The following is a 21,900-nucleotide window of genomic DNA, read 5'->3' on the forward strand; positions in this document are numbered from 1 at the left end:
GCCGATGTACAGTCCTTGCGAGTTCACTGTCCGCTTTCACTGCCAAATACGCGCTTGTCACAGCTCGGCTCTGACGTCATCCGAGGCAGAGCGCGCCCAGACGTTTAACTGGCGTGGACCTCGCAGTGTCTGAGAGCGAAGTGAACCTTCCTACTGCTTCAGGGCATGTATTCATAAGGTGCCGGTGCGGACTGCCGAGAAAACATCTGTTGTCTCTGTCTATTTGCATATGGCGGCAGTCTATAAACGACCGCTATCTCGGGCACATAATATTTAATAATATAATTACCAATTACTTCAGAAACTTCTTAATTTTTGCTGGTATGCAGATAAGCAGTATGAAAGCACGTAGAAAGTTTCAGCTCGCTAGAATGAAAACTTTGCTTAATAGAATTTATCTAGTGGAACTAACGGTAGATTGTTACCTCTGAACCATACCTTTGCTAACACTTATATCAGTTGCTATTTATGTTACAAGTCTTAAACTTGGTGTAGCTCTATTATTTGATATATCTGATCATCTGGTTTAACAAAAATCCTCTATCATTAAAATTTCAAGTACTTAATCTACAACACTTAGGTACATTTTAGTTACAAAATTAGTTTTTATTTAATTACTCAAAAACTATAAGAGGTAGATCAACGTGGACTCTCTGTTATTAATTTTGGTGTGTACTGAAGCATAAAACAAATTTTCAAGTTTCTAAGTCCATTATTTAGCGCCTCTGATTTTTCCGAAAGACATGGATTCTGGCGTTAATTTTTGTTTTGTGGTTTTGGAAACCAGCATCACTTGTTTATAACTTCTAACTGCACCTTCTGACCAAATTCTAGCTTTCTAGCGTCATTATTTAGCCCCTCTGATTTTTCTCTTAAAATGGCATTTTTCCGTAAACTATTAAGTTTAGAATATCAAGACTTGGTATTTGGAACATTATTACACTAAACTATAATTTATCAAAGTTTTAAGCATAAATTCTGATTTTTAATTTCATACTAAATTGTGGTGCAATACTTGTGCGCTACATGCAGACGCGTTAAGGTGACGTGGCGCTACTAGCAGTGAACTGGGGCAAGACCCGGCCCACTCGCTCGCCTCTGTATCTCACACATGATACAGCGCTTGGTTTGCTTCAACTCAAGCACTTGAACACAATAATATCCTAATTATGGCACTACAAGAAACTCGCTATGTTGATGAAAACTCTTTTGAAATTACAGAATTATAAAGGTAAACCAGCACAGTTTATCTTTGGAAAATGCCCTCTATTAGGTACAGCCTTTATTGTAAGAAGAAATATAACGGAGTCCTTAACAAACATCAGCTCTACGTCCGACAGGGTCTCAACTCTGACACGATCAAATGTGAAAACAAAATGTATACGCTAGTCATGCTCATGCTCAAAGAAATATTGACAATAAAAGAATCCGGATAAAATACAGACTTCCTGGGAAGAACTAGAAGACACGATTAAGAAGATTCCAAAGGAAAATGTCATCATTCTGCTCGGGGATTTTAATGCACAGCTCGCAAGGAGAAGAAATACAAAAACATTGTTGGAGAATACCTAGCGCATAAGAGGACAAACAACAATGGAATAAGACTTGTGGAACTTTCCAAATCTTCAACCTCAAAATTATGACTACACACTTCAAGAAACATCCCAAGAAGATGAAGACTTGGAAAGCACCAAATCAACTCCTTATAGAGTTCCAAATTGACCACATAGCATTTCTAGGAGAGAATTTAAGAGAATTCAAAATGTTAAGGTACAGAAAGGAGGCAAAATAGATACGGATCACTATCTTGTTAAGTCTAAACTGAACTGTCATTGTCAGTGTGGAATCTGTTCAGAACAACACTATCAGTGTACTGTTCACAGTAGTTCACTCTCGGCTCTACTTTTCTATTCATAACGAATCCCATTATACCATTTTCTGCTGCTGTAGAAATTACTCTCATCAGAAGTCCTTGACTTCTCTCCAATTTACATCACTGATCCCCATACATATTGATTGGGCCTTTGGATGCCCTTTTCAGATTTTCTAGCTTTTCTACTATGTTCAAACTTTTGGCATCCCATCCTCTGGCTCATAGAACGTTATCCCTTCGTTGCTTATATGGTAGGAAATTCAAAGCCTTACCTGACCACGCAACAAGAAATGGCTACTGGGGTTAAAAGATCCATTGAGCAGACTGACTTGGTCTGTATTAAATTAAGCGAATTCGACTTCTAGGTGATTCACAAACTGGGCAGAAAGCATGGTAATGCAGATGGACTAAGCAGAAGGATTAGTGTCATATGAGCTCTTGGTTTAAACGTCGTGGAATGGAAAGAGGAGGAAACTGCTGATGCAGACTGTGAGCTATTCAAAACGCAGCTGCAGTTCACCACACACAATGATTTGCTACATAGAACAATGAAGCTTGTGCCACACATCATCTTACCTCCTGCACTGTCAAAGTGAGCACTGAAAGATTATCACAACCGTACATTATCTGGACATGGGGAATGAAGGTCAACAGATTATCTGGTAGCTGAAAGATGTTGGTGGAGAACGGGAAGATAGTATGTCGACCAGTTTTTGAGATATTGAATTCTGATTTCAGTCATCATGAAGTACCACTTAAAAGATTACCAGAGGCGTCCAAGCCGTTTGAAATGGTTGGAATGGACTTCTCAGGTCCATTCAGCTACACACTGGCGGGCAAGCTCTACATGGTGACTAGCATAGACCATTTGCGCGTTACATCACGGTAGAGTATATAGTCCAGCTAATTTGCTGGTAGTTAATCACGCTATCTCAAGATGCATACGCAGTTTCTACTTATGATACTTGTGCAACTGTGTTAAGGGAAGCAGTGGTTGGGAAGGGAGTGAGACAGGGTTGTAGCCTCTCCCCGATGTTATTCAATCTGTATATTGAGCAAGCAGTAAAGGAAACAAAAGAAAAATTCGGAGTAGGAATTAAAATCCAAGGAGAAGAAATAAAAACTTTGAGGTTCGCCGATGACATTGTAATTCTGTCAGAGACAGCAAAGGACAAGCAAGAGCAGCTGAACGGAATGGACAGTGTCTTGAAAGGAGGATATAAGATGAACATCAACAAAAGTAAAACGAGGATAATGGAATGTAGTCGAGTTAACTCGGGTGATGCTGCGGTAATTAGATTAGGAAATGAGATGCTTAAAGTAGTAAATGAGTTTTGCTATTTGGGGAGAAAAATAACTGATGACGGTCGAAGTAGAGAGGATATAAAATGTCGACTGGCAATGGCAAGGAAAGCGTTTCTGAAGAAGAGAAATTTGTTAACTTCGAGTATAGGTTTAAGTGTCAGGAAGTCGTTTCTGAAAGTATGTGTATGGAGTGTAGCCATGCATGGAAGTGAAACATGGACGATAAATACAGTAGTTTAGACAAGAAGAGCATAGAAGCTTTCTAAATGTGGTGCTACAGAAGAATGCTGAAGATTAGATGGGTAGATCACATAATTAATGAGGAGGTACTGAATAGAATTGGAGAGAGGAGAAATTTGTGGCACAACTTGACTAGACGAAGGGATCGTTTGGTAGGACATATTCTGAGGCATAAAGGGATCACCAATTCAGTATTGGAGGGCAGCGTGGAGGATAAAAATCGTAGAGGGAGACCAAGAGATGAATACACTAAACAGATTCAGAAGGATGTAGGTTGCAGTAGGTACTGGGAGATAAAGAAACTTGCACAGAATAGAGTAGCATGGAAAGCTGTATCAAACCAGTCTCTGGACTGAAGACCACACACACACACCACCATCAATTGAAGACTTAAAGACTCAAAGTGAGTCCGTAATCGTATTTTTGGCACTTTATTTTACAGGTTTGTCTTGATCACACAGATTTTTTATACTTCACTATTACCGGTTTCGGCTACTGCCATTTTTAGATCATAAAATATTCTGATGTAGTATCAACGTCAAGATAAACATGTAGGTACATGATTTGAAGATGGCAGTAGCTAAATATGTACCTGCATGTTTAGCTTGACGTTGATACTACACCAGAATATTTTATGATCTGAAGATGGTAGTAGCAGAAACTAGTAATAATGATGTGTAAAAAATTTGTGTTATCAAGACGGAGCTGTAAAGTATAGTGCGGGTAATTTACGCTCAATTTTAAGAAAAAGCTAAATTTCCACGTAACTGAGTGTTTATGACGTCATATCTCCTGAACTATCTCACGTACAATTATATAATTTTGCAAGGACGTTCAGCGGTATATATGGATACCGTCTTCAAAATGTGTTCACAATATGGTTTCTCATTAAGAAGTGACAAATTAAAAGATCATCCCTGATGCTAAATTTTTACTTCATGAATAGCGAAAATGTAGTAAGCGATAAACTTTCTTAATTTTATCATTTTATGGCAGGTGTTAACGAGAAAAAGCTTATAAAGGTTTGAAATTGCGTCTGAAGTTTGTTGAAGTGCTCTCAGTCTCATATAACGTACGAGTATATAGTCCAGCTAATTTGCTGGTAGTTAATCACGCTATCTCAAGATGCATACGCAGAGTCTACTTATGATACTTGTGCAACTGTGTTAAACTTTTTGTTAAGATTATATCTCTTAAGGGTACAGGGTACTTATAAATGGTGTGAAAATCGAAATTGTTTTTTTATGACTTTATTGAATTCTTTAGTCTTTCCTGATTACATTGATATATGAATTATAGGGTTTCAAATGAAAAATGATCTATATATACCAAATTTTAAATTTACGGTCATGTATGCCACCATGCCTCTTTTATTTCTGTTACAGAAACCAGTATTTTTTCGAAATGAAATGTGCACTCTCGGTTTCCAGCGATTATACGTATGATACATTATAGATGTTGGTAACAGTGCAGGTTTCTAATGTCTGTAAATGATTATCTTTATTAGTATTTACTCTTGTTTCGCTGAAGCAGTTTGTTCACGTGTTGCTGAATGCTTGTTGCTCGAGTGCTACATATATTTGTGGAAGTACTTATCCTTTAGTGTGCAATAAATAAGAACTATGCCACGCATCAAGAAATTCAATAAAAGGAAATTCCGTGGTAACTTCTTCAGGGAAGAAACTCCCACATGGCACACTTCCTGGTGATTCAAATTTTTGTGTCAACAATGACGCTGTTTGTAGTGGATATCTTACCTTCTTTGATAAAGGAAGTGGCGAAATGTAAACAATGTGATTGTGTAGGCTGTCTGGAAATACTGAACAACAAAGTAGCAGGAAGGGTTTAGCGCTAAAATTAGTTGTTCTGTGCAGATCCTGCAATAAATCTACCTCTAAAATGACTTCAAACATTGTGCATAATTCATATGATGTGAATTTGTAGTTAGTGTATGCAATGTGTGCAATACGAAAAGGAAAAAAGGTTGCTCAAACGTATTTTGGTTTGATGGACCTTCCTCCTCCTCCCAGTAGGTTCAGCAGCCTTGACGGTTGTGTCTAAAGCATCGATGAAACTTGCAGTAGAAGAAGCTGTAAATATAAGTGGAACCAGGGACATTGCTGTTGCACTTGATGGGACATGGCAACGTCGAGGACATCGTTCCTTGAATGGTGTTGTAAGTGCTACTTCTCTGGAGAATGGAAAAGTTGTAGATGTTGAGTGCTTATCTAAGTGCAGCCACACCTGCCATGGTAATGCTGAAGGACATATTGAATATCAGTGATCTAAGAATTACGATGGTTACAGTGAAGGTATGGAGCGTGATGGATCTCTACAAATATTTCAGAGGTCGGTGCCCATTTATAATGTTAAATATACGAGGTACCTAGGTGATGGGGACTCTAAAACTTTCAATAAAATTAATGAGTTCAATGTTTATGGCGATACCTTGGTAACAAAACTGGAGTATTGTGGACATGTGCAAAAAAGGATGGGTGCTAAATTGAGGAAGCTACGAAGAGAAATGAAAGTTGCTGTCTGGTGGAAAATCTCTGTCTGGCGGAGGCAGATTGACACAAACTGAAACAGATCTTCTTCAGAGTTATTATAGACCGGCCATTAGACGAAATGCACCTCTGAATGATGTTAAGCAATGAAAACAGCTGTATGGCCCACTTAAGTTCATAAGTTGTCCACAGATGACCACCCTTTTAACAGATTTTGCACTAAAGAAGCAGATTCTTGGTGTGGTTACCAAAAAGCAAAAGAAAGTGGTCAAATATGCCATCATAAGCATTCTCTTCCTGAGCCTGTTACGAATAAAATGAAACCAATTTTTAGAGACCTGAGTGACCTTGTTTTGCTTAGTAAATGTCTTCATGGGGGCACACAGAACACAAATGAAAGTTTCAACCATTGCATAAGGGAACGATTAACCAAGACTGTTTTTGTAGGACTAAATACATTACAATTTGGTGTACTATGTTTCAGTGATGGAGTGATAAGAAGGTTGGAAGTCCTCAGAAATTTAGGCATAAAATGTGGCTCTAATATGGAAGATCAATTGCTTGCATGTGACAGACAACAGGTGCATGAAGCTGAAAGATTCACTCTTCAGGTTGCCAAAGAAGCAAGAAGTGCTAAAAGATATGCCAAGAGGAAGCTTGAAGGTGAAGAAATGCTGCAGGATGAAGACTATGATTCAGGAATGTTCTGAGGCACGGTACAGTTTAATTGGACTCATGCCTTCATTCGCAATTTCACGCAAGTTGTGTTTTTCAGAATTCAGGTACAAATATTTCCTAAAGTATATAAAGTATTGCTCTAATTTTTTCTGTAACTTGCAATAGTCCATACTTATGTAGTAGACCTAAGCTTTATCGCAAATCAACTAAATTATAGAAAAAATAACATTTTTTTATTGGGAAAAAAATTATAAAAATTAAAATGTGGGATGTGATATTTTTTTATCCTTGAAATATACATAATAGCAGGAATTAAACAGGTCTAGTAACTCAGCCATCACGTCACGCATAACTAGTAAAAATTTGGTCTCCTTCAAATGAATAACATTTGATTAAATGGTGCCTCAATTTGAGGAAGCATTTTGGAAAAAATTGCATCAATTTCTTTGTAATTTTTTAATAACCCAAAGCAGGCTCAGATATATTCAAAATACTTCCAATTTGTTTAGAAAGTGTGCTGCATTACCTGATATCAACAAAAAATCTGTAAAACATATATACTACAAACAGTGCCTGAAAGAAATTGGTTTTGATTTTTACATAATATTGAGCCGGAAAAGTACCCTGTATCCTTAATGAATAGGTTATGACAGCATTTTACATTTTTAAACTCGGTCAGTAATAACTATACGAAATATTGAAAATCAAATTTATTTTGCCCCTGGCAGTTGTTAGATAGGCAAACCCGCAAGTCGGAATGTGACAGAAGCACCGGGTTCGTCAGTTAGGAGTATAGATAACTATCATACCATATTTTGGCAACCGGTTAAGTTTTATGGCCCATCGTGGTTATGTCCTTTACACCGACAGCAGCTTGGAAAGGCAACTTACCGACCTGAGGTAATTCTTCATCAGCAGCGATGACCGGCAGATGGCGGTGCACTGCAGCAGCCACACCACGCCGTGGTTGACCAGCATACTGATGGTGACCGTGTACGCGACAGCCACACTCGGATGCCCGATGTCGAATATGAACGTCTCCGCCATGACTACCAGGAAAGTGAATAGCGGCACCACCACTGTGAAGAACATCGACGGGCGCCGCAGTCTGAGGTTGAGTTGTGTCCCAGTAGTCCTCAGATACGTCTCCTGCAATAAGTGAACTTGCGACTGGAATCGGGTCAGAGCACACTCTTCCGCGTCCGCACAGCTGTCTTTCTTTGCGGATGACAGCACCATTGTAATTACTGACAAAACACCTGATCTCTTCGTAGAGAAATTGAATGAAGCCCTCATAGATTGGTCAGCAAATAATGAACTAATGGTGAATATAAAGAAAACTTACAGCAAGAATTTGTTTGTACCACGTTAGAACTTATCGTATCAAGGGGCAGTGACCTATCTTCGGGCTAGAAAGTGCCGGAGGTTTGTAAAGGGACATCCTCCTCTTGCATTACTTTTCCTTAACAGTAGTAGTCGATACCAGAAGTATTTTTCGAATTTTGGACAGATCAATGTTATCTCAGCTGTATTTTTGTAGATTTTCATATAGTTTTATGCACACTATGTTATATTTCAAGCTAAAATGTATGAAAACGAATTACTTTGTTTTCGTTGTTGCAATCGATATTTACTAGCTCTGAATGCATAGTTAAAATTGTTTTTAGAAACATCTAAAATTACAAAATATTTGGCACGCTTAAGGTTTATATTATTATTTACGCTATCTAGTACTATTTATTAGCCCACTTGGCTAGCTGCGCGGTCTAACGCGCAGCTTACTAAGCGGGAAGGTGTGCCGGTCCACAACACGAATCCGCCCAGCAGATTAGTGTCGAGGTCCGGTGTGCCGGTTAGCCAGTGGATGGTTTTTATGGCGCTTTTCAATTTGCCTCGGCTAATACGTGCTGGTTCCCCTTATTCCGTTTCAGCTACACTGTGTCGCCGACTGCTGGGCAAACACCGTTTCCACGTACGCGTACACCATAATTATTCTACCAAGCACTATTAATCAAATTGCGTGCATGTGGAGTATCGTCTCAGTCATGTGACTGGATTCGTGATTTACTCTCAGAGAGGTCACAGTTAGTGGTGATAGATGGTAAATCATCGAGTAGAACAGAAGTGATATCTGGCGTTCCGCAAGGTAGTGTCATAGGCCCTCTGCTGCTCCTGATTTACATAAATGATCTAGGTGACAAGCTGCGCAGCTCCCTTAGATTGTTTGTAGATGACGCTGTAATTTACCGTCTAGTAAAATGATCAGACGATCAATTACAATTACAAAGTGATCTAGAGAGAATTTCTGTACCGTGCAAAAAGTGGTAATTGGCACTAAAGAAAGAAAAGTGCGAGGTCATCCACATGGGTACTAAAAGAAATCCGATAAATTTTGGGTATACGATAAATCGCACAAACGTAAGGGCTGTCACATTCGACTAAATACCTAGGAATTACAATTACGAGCAACTTAAATTCGAAAGACCACATAGATAATGTTGTGGGGAAGGCGAAGACAGCACTTTGTTGGCAGAACACTTAGAAGACGCAATAAACCCACTAAAGAGACAGCCTACAATACACTTGTCCGTCCTCTGCTGGAATATTGCTGCGCCGTGTGGGATCCTTACCAGGTAGGATTGACGGAGGACATCGAAAAAGTGCAAAGAAGGGCAGCTCGTTTCGTGTTATGACGCAATAGGGGTGAGACTGTCACTGACATGATACGTGAGTTGGGGTGGCAGTCACTGAAACAAAGGCGGTTTTCTTTGCGGCGAGATCTATTTACGAAATTTCAATCACCAACTTCCTCTTCCGAATGCGAAAATATTTTGCTGACACCCACTTACGTAGGGATAAATGATCATCTTAATAAAATAAGAGAAATCAGAGCTCGAACGGAAAGATTTAGGTGTTCCTTTTTCCTACGGGCCATCGAGAGTGGAGTGGTAGAGAAGTAGTATGAAAATGGTTCGATGAACCCTCTGCCAGGCACTTAAGTGTGAATTGCAGAGTAACCATGTAGATGTAGATGTAAATCTTTTGGGGTTACACTCGTCTGGTATGAGACGTTCTAGGGCGTCCACTGGGGGCTGGGGCGGCGGTGTGGGCGATGGACTGCTGTGGCCTGTTGTGGGGGTTGTGAACAACTGAGGGCTACAGCGGGACGAAGCCTCTCCGTCGTTTCTAGGTCCCCAGTTTAATACATACCTATATACTGTTTATTGTGTTTATTTCTGAGTTCATTTATAAAATAGTAATCTAAACTAATAGAAATAGCACTAGTAAGCATGCCTCTGATGTGATCGGACGCATTTTTGTGTTTTGGACGAACGACGTAATTTCGGCTTTGTTAATGTGAAAATTCAAATGACAGTGTGATACAGTAAAATGTGAGACAATAAATTAACGTGAATACAAAAATTCTGCGTAGATAGTTTTCAGAATTATTTAGATCAATTGAACCACGAGAACCTAAAGCGTGAGAATTTCAGTTCAAGTATCAGACACCTAGGCGTGAAGAACTCGAGTCAACTGTGCGAGAAAAGATAAGTAAAAAGTTTATTGTAAAACTTACTCCTCTCGAATCTTCTGGAAAGACTTCACCATCGTGGACAGTAGCAGCAACAAGGAAGGGAGGGGCAGATTACAGATTCACTGCGCGGTGGTCGGCCACGACTGATGTGGTTGTTGTCTGGAGTGGCGCAAGCCGGAAACGTGATTGGCGAGGCGTGTCTGATGGGCGGAGAGAATCAGCCGCGAACGAGGGTCTACTCGGTGCCTGATCGAGCTATTTTATTGCTGAAGTAGCAGTGCTTGATCGGGAAACGTGAAACCTGCATTTGTGGCTTTGCAAGTACGACGAAGCCGACGTTTGAATTAAGGTATGATTGTACTGTACCTCTATTGAGAGTTTACTGAGGAGGCCTCTTTAAACTGTTCACTGCTGTAGTCACGGTCTATCTCTTGTGAATTATAGATTACTATTTGTAATTCGGATACAAGGCGTGGAATTTAACAGTGGTCATTCCCTTGAAATGTGCCAATGGTATTTTTAAAGGAGCACTAAAGGCATCTCATAAGGCACCAGAGTACTAGGGCGGTGTTTCTTTAATAGTTTTGTAGCAGTCTGACGCTGCTGACCTCATTACAGGTGCTTGCATATTGTTTGTTAAGCTGATGAAACGTTGTTCTTCCCTGTGTGTAACATATGCCTGTTGAAAATTACTGAAACTGGTGTCTAAGTCCTACGTTTATGAGAGTACCGTCTGCGTCGATGAACTCCATATAATGTTGCTCCTGTGGAAGGAAAACACGCCTTATACGGGTTTGTGTTGCTGAATCACTGGAGAGAATAACGGAAGTCGTTGAGGTGTGTTGCAATGGAAGGAAAGCAGTATTTTGCATTCATTACAGATTTCTGCAAATGATACTGTAAAAGATATTCACATACTGGGCTCTAACCTGTATCGACAGCTAATGGCCTCAATGATCACGGTTTGTTCGATAAACATGGAAAATCAAGATGATTGTACTGTGGTTTTATAACAGTAATAATTTTGGATTTTGTATTTGCTGATTTTTAAATTTCTTGTCTTAATAACAACTTGTGTCATCTTTGCTTATCAAAAACTATATTATGGAACCTTAAGGATGGAAACTGTTTTTTAAGATTTTGCTACAGCGATTTAATTTTTAGTAGCTTTATCTTGTTAGTCATTCTTACATTAACTTGCTATTATTATATTGTACTAGTTAAACTATTTATTACTGGCGTCACTATTGTGTAATTTGATCATTAAGTATGACCTTGTATAGTATACTCAGTCAATTGACTCTACGTGTAATTACTTTGGGTCCAACTCCCTGCTTCCATTGCAAGTTTGAATAGGCAAAATGTACAGTCTAACAAAAAAAGTGAAGCAGCCTGAAGGCATGGTCGGATGTTAACGCAACTTCGTACATGTACATACCGTCAGCTGAAATGTAAATGAGTTGCAGCTCTCTGGGATGCACAGAACGTGCTCCTAGTGGTGTTACCAGGACTAAGGTTGAATGATCACAGAAATGATGACGGAGATGCCGCGAACTCGAGTGCGACAGCCATCAGCGTATGACAGAGATTGGAAGGGCTCTCTGTTATGATGGAACCAAGGTAACCCCTGAGGGCCGGCAAACCATATTACACCGCAGAGGACTGGGTTGTCTATGTCCAAGGTGTGCCAAAAGCGCCATGGTAAACACCAGCTACTTACATAAAAGATAATGAAAACAGACATTCCGAGCACTACTTCCTGCATGTGGAGCTCGAGCCACGGCCTGCAGGAGGTATCACTACACCAAAACCTGATTGGCTGGAGACAGCTATTTAGGGGTTAGAACCAGCCCCGAAGTTCTGTTCAATCCAGATGCCAACCTTGTGGACTTCGACCGCTGAAGATTACGTCTTCGTCTCTGAATTGGAGTTTTACTAGTGTGTGTGTGTGTGTGTGTGTGTGTGTGTTTGTGTGTGTGTGTGTTACCACGAACCTTTGTGGAAAATTAGAAAGGAACTTTTGTTTGCCTCTCTTAGGAGACTTTTACTGGTATCGTTATTGTTACCTTTCTTTTGTGGTTCAGTCACCTTGTGAACTTACATAAATTAATGTTGTGTTTGTGAAAAATTGCCAACTCTCAGTCACAAGAGTCTCATTATGGGTCTTAAGTTGAGCGGGTGGTCGAATAGTGCAATATCCAGATCTGAATGTCATTTGGTTGTCACAGTGGGCCGACATTGGACTACATGGGAACGTGGCGGTAGAGATACTCGTTGTCGAGGTTCCGCTCGAACAAGGCTGATCACCATGAGGGAGGATCGTCGTATTGTGCAGCAAGCATAACTTGAGCTCTTTACATCTGCGCCTGCCATTTGAGAACACCACCGCACCATTGCTCTGAGACTTTCAGCACCCCTACTAGGGAATTGCCGTCCTATGCATAGCCTGACATCGACACCATAACGCAAGCAGCTGCGCTTCGAGTGTTTTTGTGATAGGTAAATATGGAATGCTATTGAATGGCGTCGCATCGAGTTCAGTGATGCCCAGATCTGTCCCCGATAGAACATCTTGAACCGGCTCTAATGTCTACTCCGTCGCATTTACAATACACAGGATATTAGGAACCAATTGCGAGAGTTGCAGGCCAGTTTGACTTGGAGGAGGATACAGTGACTTTGTTACATCCTTCCCGAGCGAATCAGGAAATGCATCTAGATCGGAGGGAATGGAGTATAATACTGACATGTGGACTCATACTGCGAAGTTCTTAGCCAATTTGAGTCGATTTTGTAATCACTGAAATAATATCACGTACTCTCTCAACCCGTGAAATTTCTTTTCAGTTACCCATACTCTTGGGGATGATTCAATTTTTTCGTTAGTCAGTATATTATCGTCGAATTACATGTAGGTGATAGCCTCAAAGATTACGTAACAAACACACAATTTTTTAGGGATGAATATCGGCAGGCAGTTGAAGTGGAATGAGCGCACCAAGATAATAGCAAAGGGAATGTCATGATGTTATGACGTTAGACTCCTGTCATTGGTGAGTAACTTCTAGTGCCTCGTAGTTACATAGCTTTCCTATCTATGTTATGTATCGCTTTTGGGGATTAAGTGCACAAAAGGTGGCTACGATATTCATGCTACAGAGAAGTGCAATAAGAATAGTAACGGAAGACAATAATCAGACCATTTGTCAAAGTCTGTTTACAGATTTAGGGATTCCAACTACGTCTTACGAGTACATCTACCAACCCAGTAGGGTCATTAAAGCAAACATTAGTAACTGTTACACAAATAGGTTCACTCAAGATCGGGCAACTGTAGCCACTCTTAACTCGCACATATCGAGTAGAAGAAAGTAAATAAAAACAACTAATCCCTATTAGCGAATAAAAATGTACTACAAACTGACCAAGGGAATGAGAGAGTTAATTAAAAACAATACAGTTAACGAGTTCCAGCAGAACAAAACTGTTGAACAGGTAATAACTCTACTTCGATACAAATTAATTGAAACTACTCGCATTACCAAGCGACACTTTGTCGAAGCGTATCAGTTCGTAACAATCTGTGAACTGGTACTATCGTGTCCCGCTGTGTCAAATTTCATCAGAATCATTTGACTCTGAGGCAGCAGAGAGCAGTTTGCTGCCGAAGTACGATCAGTTGTACGTAAAATACACTCCTGGAAATTGAAATAAGAACACCGTGAATTCATTGTCCCAGGAAGGGGAAACTTTATTGACACATTCCTGGGGTCAGATACATCACATGAACACACTGACAGAACCACAGGCACATAGACACAGGCAACAGAGCATGCACAATGTCGGCACTAGTACAGTGTATATCCACCTTTCGCAGCAATGCAGGCTGCTATTCTCCCATGGAGACGATCGTAGAGATGCTGGATGTAGTCCTGTGGAACGGCTTGCCATGCCATTTCCACCTGGCGCCTCAGTTGGACCAGCGTTCGTGCTGGACGTGCAGACCGCGTGAGACGACGCTTCATCCAGTCCCAAACATGCTCAATGGGGGACAGATCCGGAGATCTTGCTGGCCAGGGTAGTTGACTTACACCTTCTAGAGCACGTTGGGTGGCACGGGATACATGCGGACGTGCATTGTCCTGTTGGAACAGCAAGTTCCCTTGCCGGTCTAGGAATGGTAGAACGATGGGTTCGATGACGGTTTGGATGTACCGTGCACTATTCAGTGTCCCCTCGACGATCACCAGTGGTGTACGGCCAGTGTAGGAGATCGCTCCCCACACCATGATGCCGGGTGTTGGCCCTGTGTGCCTCGGTCGTATGCAGTCCTGATTGTGGCGCTCACCTGCACGGCGCCAAACACGCATACGACCATCATTGGCACCAAGGCAGAAGCGACTCTCATCGCTGAAGACGACACGTCTCCATTCGTACCTCCATTCACGCCTGTCGCGACACCACTGGAGGCGGGCTGCACGATGTTGGGGCGTGAGCGGAAGACGGCCTAACGGTGTGCGGGACCGTAGCCCAGCTTCATGGAGACGGTTGCGAATGGTCCTCGCCGATACCCCAGGAGCAACAGTGTCCCTAATTTGCTGGGAAGTGGCGGTGCGGTCCCCTACGGCACTGCGTAGGATCCTACGGTCTTGGCGTGCATCCGTGCGTCGCTGCGGTCCGGTCCCAGGTCGACGGGCACGTGTACCTTCCGCCGACCACTGGCGACAACATCGATGTACTGTGGAGACCTCACGCCCCACGTGTTGAGCAATTCGGCGGTACGTCCACCCGGCCTCCCGCATGCCCACTATACGCCCTCGCTCAAAGTCCGTCAACTGCACATACGGTTCACGTCCACGCTGTCGCGGCATGCTACCAGTGTTAAAGACTGCGATGGAGCTCCGTATGCCACGGCAAACTGGCTGACACTGACGGCGGCGGTGCACAAATGCTGCGCAGCTAGCGCCATTCGACGGCCAACACCGCGGTTCCTGGTGTGTCCGCTGTGCCGTGCGTGTGATCATTGCTTGTACAGCCCTCTCGCAGTGTCCGGAGCAAGTATGGTGGGTCTGACACACCGGTGTCAATGTGTTCTTTTTTCCATTTCCAGGAGTGTAGATGGCAGGATGCGATTTAGCGGTAGCGTATGGGAAACTATTGTTTGTGTGCAAAAGATATTGCACACAAAACTCGTACGGCTCATACTTGGATACTGCTCAAATGTCTAGGACCCATTTCAGGTCGTACTAATAGCGAACGTCGATCTTAGATAGAGAAAAAGGCAAAAAGAAAATGTTGACCCCAAATCTCAGTGTTTATCTACGTATTTAAGGTATAATTTTCAAAATTTTCGGCAGGTACCAATGTCACATACAACAAATTTAGAAGTAAATAGGTCGGTCATGAGATCTCAGACACTTCTCTGCGAGACTTTCATAGAGGCCTAGAGCGTCTTTTATTTCTTTCTTTCTTTCTCTCTCTCTCTCTCTTTTTTTTTCTTTTTTACGGCAGGTGACCAATCACGATAATTGTTATCAAATCGCACACATAGCTTCCAAGCTATTGTTACAGAGACACACCGGTAGCCTTGACATGTGTGAAAGGGGTAACTAACGAACATGTATGAGTCTGCCAACTATTTGAAAAGCGAACGTCTGGTTTATACGTACCTTGTTCCCACAAGGAGCAACAACCTGAGAAGTGGTAGTGATCTACTACCTCTCTGACCTCCCTCTTTTCCCGCTACTTAAGTTACACAGCCAGCCTAGTAGGTTAAGATGAGGAATGATAGTGGAAAAAATTATTAACATACGAGGTGTGGCTAGAAAACAACCGGACTAGTACTGGTGAAACAATAAAACGAATGCAATAAGGCTGAAAGTAGCGTGGCCTGTCACGTGACTCTCGCTCCGCCTACTGCTCGAGTTTCATCTGCCTCCTGCACTCAGTCTGCCCGTGGCGTCCGTTTTAAGTAGTTGACGTTTTGTCTGTGCGTCGGAAAATGTTGAGTGTACAGAAAGAACAGCGTGTTAACATCAAATTTTGTTTCAAACTAGGAAAATCTGCAAGTGAAACGTTTGTAATGTTACAACAAGTGTACGGCGATGATTGTTTATCGCGAACACAAGTGTTTGAGTGGTTTAAACGATTTAAGGATGGCCGCGAAGACACCAGTGATGACACTCGCACTGGCAGACCATTGTCTGCAAAAACTGATGCAAACATCGAAAAAAATCGGTAAACTTGTTCGACAAGATCGCCGTTTAACAATCAGAGCAGTGTCTGAGTTAACAGGAGTTGACAAGGAAAGTGTCGAACAAGTTTACCGATTTTTTCAATGTTTGCATCAGTTTTTGCTGAAAATGGTCTGCCAGTGCGAGTGTCATCACTGGTGTCTTCGCGGCCATCTTTAAATCGTTTAAACCACTCAAACACTTGTGTTCGCGATAAACAATCATCGCCGTACACTTGTTCTATCATTACAAACGTTTCACTTGCAGATTTTCCTAGTTTGAAACAAAATTTGATGTTAACACGCTGTTCTTTCTGTACACTCAACATTTTCCGACGCACAGACAAAACGTCAACTACTTAAAACAGACGCCACGGGCAGACTGAGTGCAGGAGGCAGATGAAACTCGAGCAGTAGGCGGAGCGAGAGTCACGTGACAGGCCACGCGACTTTTAGCCTTATTGCATTCGTTTTATTGTTTCACCAGTACTAGTCCGGTTTTTTTCTAGTCACACCTCGTATGTTGTCTTTAATTTGAGACTGGTTCTGGAGTTTTGGTGCAAGGATATGAAGGGAAAGATTAAAAATAAGAGGCTGCTTGTGGGAGAAGAAACCTTTTAGCAATAAGCAATTCGACTCGTCTCAATCTTCGAAGCCAGAGAGAAGACATAGTACTCACCTAGGAAAAGTTTTTTTTTAAATAGTTAGCATGATTGTAAAATGAAAGATTTGCCAGTGGTGGAACGAGTGTAGCATGTGATAACACCTTCTTCTTTTCTTTGGCAGACGTTTTAACTTACCAACTGTTGCCTGTTCTCAGGTGCCACATTCTTCTGTCACTTTCCTTCTGATGTTGTTGTTGTTGTGGTCTTCAGTCCTGAGACTGGTTTGATGCAGCTCTCCATGCTACTCTATCCTGTGCAAGCTTCTTCGTCTCCCAGTACCTACTGCAACCTACATCCTTCTGAATCTGCTTAGTGTATTCATCTCTTGGTCTCCCTCTACGATTTTTACCCTCCACGCTGCCCTCCAATGCTAAATTTGTGATCCCTTGATGCCTCAAAACATGTCCTACCAACCGATCCCTTCTTCTGGTCAAGTTGTGCCACAAACTTCTCTTCTCCCCAATCCTATTCAATACCTCCTCATTAGTTACGTGATCTACCCATCTTATCTTCAGCATTCTTCTGTAGCACCACATTTCGAAAGCTTCTATTCTCTTCTTGTCCAAACTAGTTATCGTCCATGTCTCACTTCCATACATGGCTACACTCCATACAAATGCTTTCAGAAACGACTTCCTGACACCTAAATCTATACTCGATGTTAACAAATTTCTCTTCTTGAGAAACGCTTTCCTTGCCATTGCCAGTCTACATTTTATATCCTCTCTACTTCGACCATCATCGGTTATTTTACTCCCTAAATAGCAAAACTCCTTTACTACTTTAAGTGTCTCATTTCCTAATCTAATTCCCTCAGCATCACCCGACTTAATTCGACCACATTCCATTATCCTTGTTTTGCTTTTGTTGATGTTCATCTTATATCCTCCTTTCAAGACACTGTCCATTCCGTTCAACTGCTCTTCCAAGTCCTTTGCTGTCTCTGACAGAATTACAATGTCATCGGCGAACCTCAAAGTTTTTACTTCTTCTCCATGAATTTTAATACCTACTCCGAATTTTTCTTTTGTTTCCTTTACTGCTTGCTCAATATACAGATTGAATAACATCGGGGAGAGGCTACAACCCTGTCTCACTCCTTTCCCAACCACTGCTTCCCTTTCATGCCCCTCGACTCTTATAACTGCCATCTGGTTTCTGTACAAATTGTAAATAGCCTTTCGCTCCCTGTATTTTACCCCTGCCACCTTCAGAATTTGAAAGAGAGTATTCCAGTCAACATTGTCAAAAGCTTTCTCTAAGTCTACAAATGCTAGAAACGTAGGTTTGCCTTTTCTTAATCTTTCTTCCAAGATAAGTCGTAAGGTCAGTAGTACCTCACGTGTTCCAACATTTCTACGGAATCCAAACTGATCTTCCCCGAGGTCCGCTTCTACCAGTTTTTCCATTCGTCTGTAAAGAATTCGCGTTAGTATTTTGCAGCTGTGACTTATTAAACTGATAGTTCGGTAATTTTCACATCTGTCAACACCTGCTTTCTTTGGGATTGGAATTATTATATTCTTCTTGAAGTCTGAGGGTATTTCGCCTGTCTCATACATCGTGCTCACCAGATGGTAGAGTTTTGTCATGACTGGCTCTCCCGAGGCTATCAGTAGTTCTAATGGAATGTTGTCTACTCCCGGGGCCTTGTTTCGACTCAGGTCTTTCAGTGCTCTGTCAAACTCTTCACGCAGTATCTTATCTCCCATTTCGTCTTCATCTACATCTTCTTCCATTTCCATAATATTGTCCTCAAGTACATCGCCCTTGTATAAACCCTCTATATACTCCTTCCACCTTTCTGCCTTCCCTTCTTTGCTTAGAACTGGGTTGCCATCTGAGCTCTTGATATTCATACAAGTGGTTCTCTTCTCTCCAAAGGTCTCTTTAATTTTCCTGTATGCAGTATCTATCTTACCCCAAGTGAGACAAGCCTCTACATCCTTACATTTGTCCTCTAGCCATCCCTGCTTAGCCATTTTGCACTTCCTGTCGATTTCATTTTTGAGACGTTTGTATTCCTTTTTGCCTGCTTCATTTACTGCATTTTTATATTTTCTCCTTTCATCAATTAAATTCAATATTTCTTCTGTTACCCAAGGATTTCTATTAGCCCTCGTCTTTTTACCTACTTGATCATCTGCTGCCTTCACCACTTCATCCCTCAGAGCTACCCATTCTTCTTCTACTGTATTTCTTTCCCCCATTCCTGTCAATTGTTCCCTTATGCTCTCCCTGAAACTCTCTACAACCTCTGGTTCTTTCAGTTTATCCAGGTCCCATCTCCTTAAATTCCCACCTTTTTGCAGTTTCTTCAGTTTCAATCTGCAGTTCATAACCAATAGATTGTGGTCAGAATCCACATCTGCCCCTGGAAATGTCTTACAATTTAAAACCTGGTTCCTAAATCTCTGTCTTACCATTATATAATCTATCTGAAACCTGTCAGTATCTCCAGGCTTCTTCCATGTATACAGCCTCCTTTCATGATTCTTGAACCAAGTGTTAGCTATGATTAAGCTATGCTCTGTGCAAAATTCTACAAGGCGGCTTCCTCTTTCATTCCTTCCCCCCAATCCATATTCACCTACTATGTTTCCTTCTCTCCCTTTTCCTACTGATGAATTCCAGTCACCCATGACTATTAAATTTTCGTCTCCCTTCACTACCTGAATAATTTCTTTTATCTCGTCATACATTTCATCTATTTCTTCATCATCTGCAGAGCTAGTTGGCATATAAACTTGTACTACTGTAGTAGGCATGGGCTTTGTGTCTATCTTGGCCACAATAATGCGTTCACTATGCTGTTTGTAGTAGCTAACCCGCACTCTTATTTTTTTATTCATTATTAAACCTACTCCTGCATTACCCCTATTTGATTTTGTATTTATAACCCTGTAATCACCAGACCAAAAGTCTTGTTCCTCCTGCCACCGAACTTCACTAATTCCCACTATGTCTAACTTTAACCTATCCATTTCCCTTTTCAAATTTTCTAACCTACCTGCCCGATTAAGTGATCTGACATTCCACGCTCCGATCCGTAGAACGCCAGTTTTCTTTCTCCTGATAACGACGTCCTCTTGAGTAGTGCCCGCCCGGAGATCCGAATGGGGGACTATTTTACCTCCGGAATATTTTACCCAAGAGGACGCCATCATCATTTAATCATACAGTAGAGCTGCATGTCCTCGGGAAAAATTACGGCTGTAGTTTCCCCTTGCTTTCAGCCGTTCGCAGTACCAGCACAGCAAGGCCGTTTTGGTTAATGTTACAAGGCCAGATCAGTCAATCATCCAGACTGTTGCCCCTGCAACTACTGAAAAGGCTGCTGCCCCTCTTCAGGAACCACATGTTTGTCTGGCCTCTCAACAGATACCCCTCCGTTGTGGTTGCACCTACGGTACGGCCATCTGTATCGCTGAGGCACGCAAGCCTCCCCACCAACGGCAAGGTCCATGGTTCTGATAGAACTCTTTTTCCATTGCTTTGGTTATAGTTACCCTCCACATTGCCCTCATCCTCCCTCAATTCACTCAACTCCTTCTCCCAGGCGGAGAGCAGTTGAACGAACATTGTGGCCATCGCTGTTCCTCCTTTCGTCTGACATATCAACACCATCTCAATGCTCTAGCATCAATCCTGTCTGCGACTGATTCCACCGCGCCCTCTCCATTATTACATATTCAATCCTCAGTCGATCCAGGCAAGTCGCGATTCAAGCATCTCACCCTCATGCTCTGCTGTAATACATCCATTTTGACAGGCTCAATTTTCCTCCTTTGTATCTCATTCAATGTCCAACACTCTGAGCCATATGACAGAATGTTTCTAACCACAGAACGTAGCACCACTTTCTTTATTCGTATGAGTATGCGCGACTTGAAAGGATACAATTTAATGAACTAATCGCTATACTCGCTTGACTTAACCTACGGGGTATGTCCACTTCACGCTGCCCAGTCTTATGATTAGTGAACCCATATTTTAGAACACTTCCAAATTTTTTACCCAGCCAAACTCAAAATCCAAATTATCACCTTACCCATTTCCAACAACAAGATATTCTGTTTTATTCATATTGACTGTTAAGCACATCGTTTGAAAGCATCCATTAACTTTCTCATTTGATACATTGCCTCATCCTTATCAAAAGCCATAAGTACTTGATCGTCGGCAAACAGTGATCAGTGCAAACACTGATGCTACACTGCCACACCAAAACGTCTGCACTGTCTGTTCGAGTAACCAAGAACAACTTCTAGATACGAGTCTCACTCCAAAAGAAATGCACACTTTTTTTTAATCCATCTTTTATTCTACATGTTTGAAAGTTTTACAGTGTGTAGATACATTCTTTAGGAACAATATTTTCATTTCTCCACATAATTTCCATCCCTCTCAACTGCCTTACGCCATCTAGGAACCAGCGCCTGTATATCCACACGGTAAAATTCTGGACCAACCTGATAGAGCCACTGTTTGGCAGCGCGCACAAGGGAGTCATCATCTTCAAACCTTGTTCCACGAAGAGAGTCTCTCAGTTTCCCAAAGAGATAATAGTTACATGGAGCCAGGTGAGGACTGTAAGGCGGGTGTTTCAGTGTTGTCCATCCGAGTTTTATGATTGCTTCCATGGTTTTTTGACTGACATGTGGCCCTGCATTGTCGTGCAACAGCAAAACATCCTGCTTTTGCCGATGTGGTCGAACACGACTCAGTCGAGCTTGAAGTTCCTTCATTGTCGTCACATATGCATGAGAATTTATGGTGGCTCCACTTGGCATAATGTCCACAAGCAAGAGTGCTTCGGAATCGAAAAACACCGTAGCCATAACTTTTCCAGCAGGTGGTGTGTT

General features: G+C 41.7%; 1 protein-coding gene across 1 annotated transcript in view; it reads right to left on the minus strand.

Moving 5' to 3' along the window:
• Positions 1-7,461: 7,461 nt before the first annotated feature.
• LOC126260727 (gustatory and odorant receptor 24-like) overlaps positions 7,462-21,900 on the minus strand; it is a 41,252-nt gene continuing 26,813 nt past the window's right edge. The window contains exon 3 of the mRNA XM_049958065.1: positions 7,462-7,752. Coding sequence (XP_049814022.1) covers positions 7,462-7,752 — 291 coding nt within the window. The remainder of the gene's footprint in view (positions 7,753-21,900) is intronic.

This window comes from Schistocerca nitens, chromosome 5 (genome assembly GCF_023898315.1).
Source record: "Schistocerca nitens isolate TAMUIC-IGC-003100 chromosome 5, iqSchNite1.1, whole genome shotgun sequence".
In the NCBI taxonomy this organism is placed as follows: Eukaryota; Metazoa; Arthropoda; class Insecta; order Orthoptera; family Acrididae; genus Schistocerca; species Schistocerca nitens.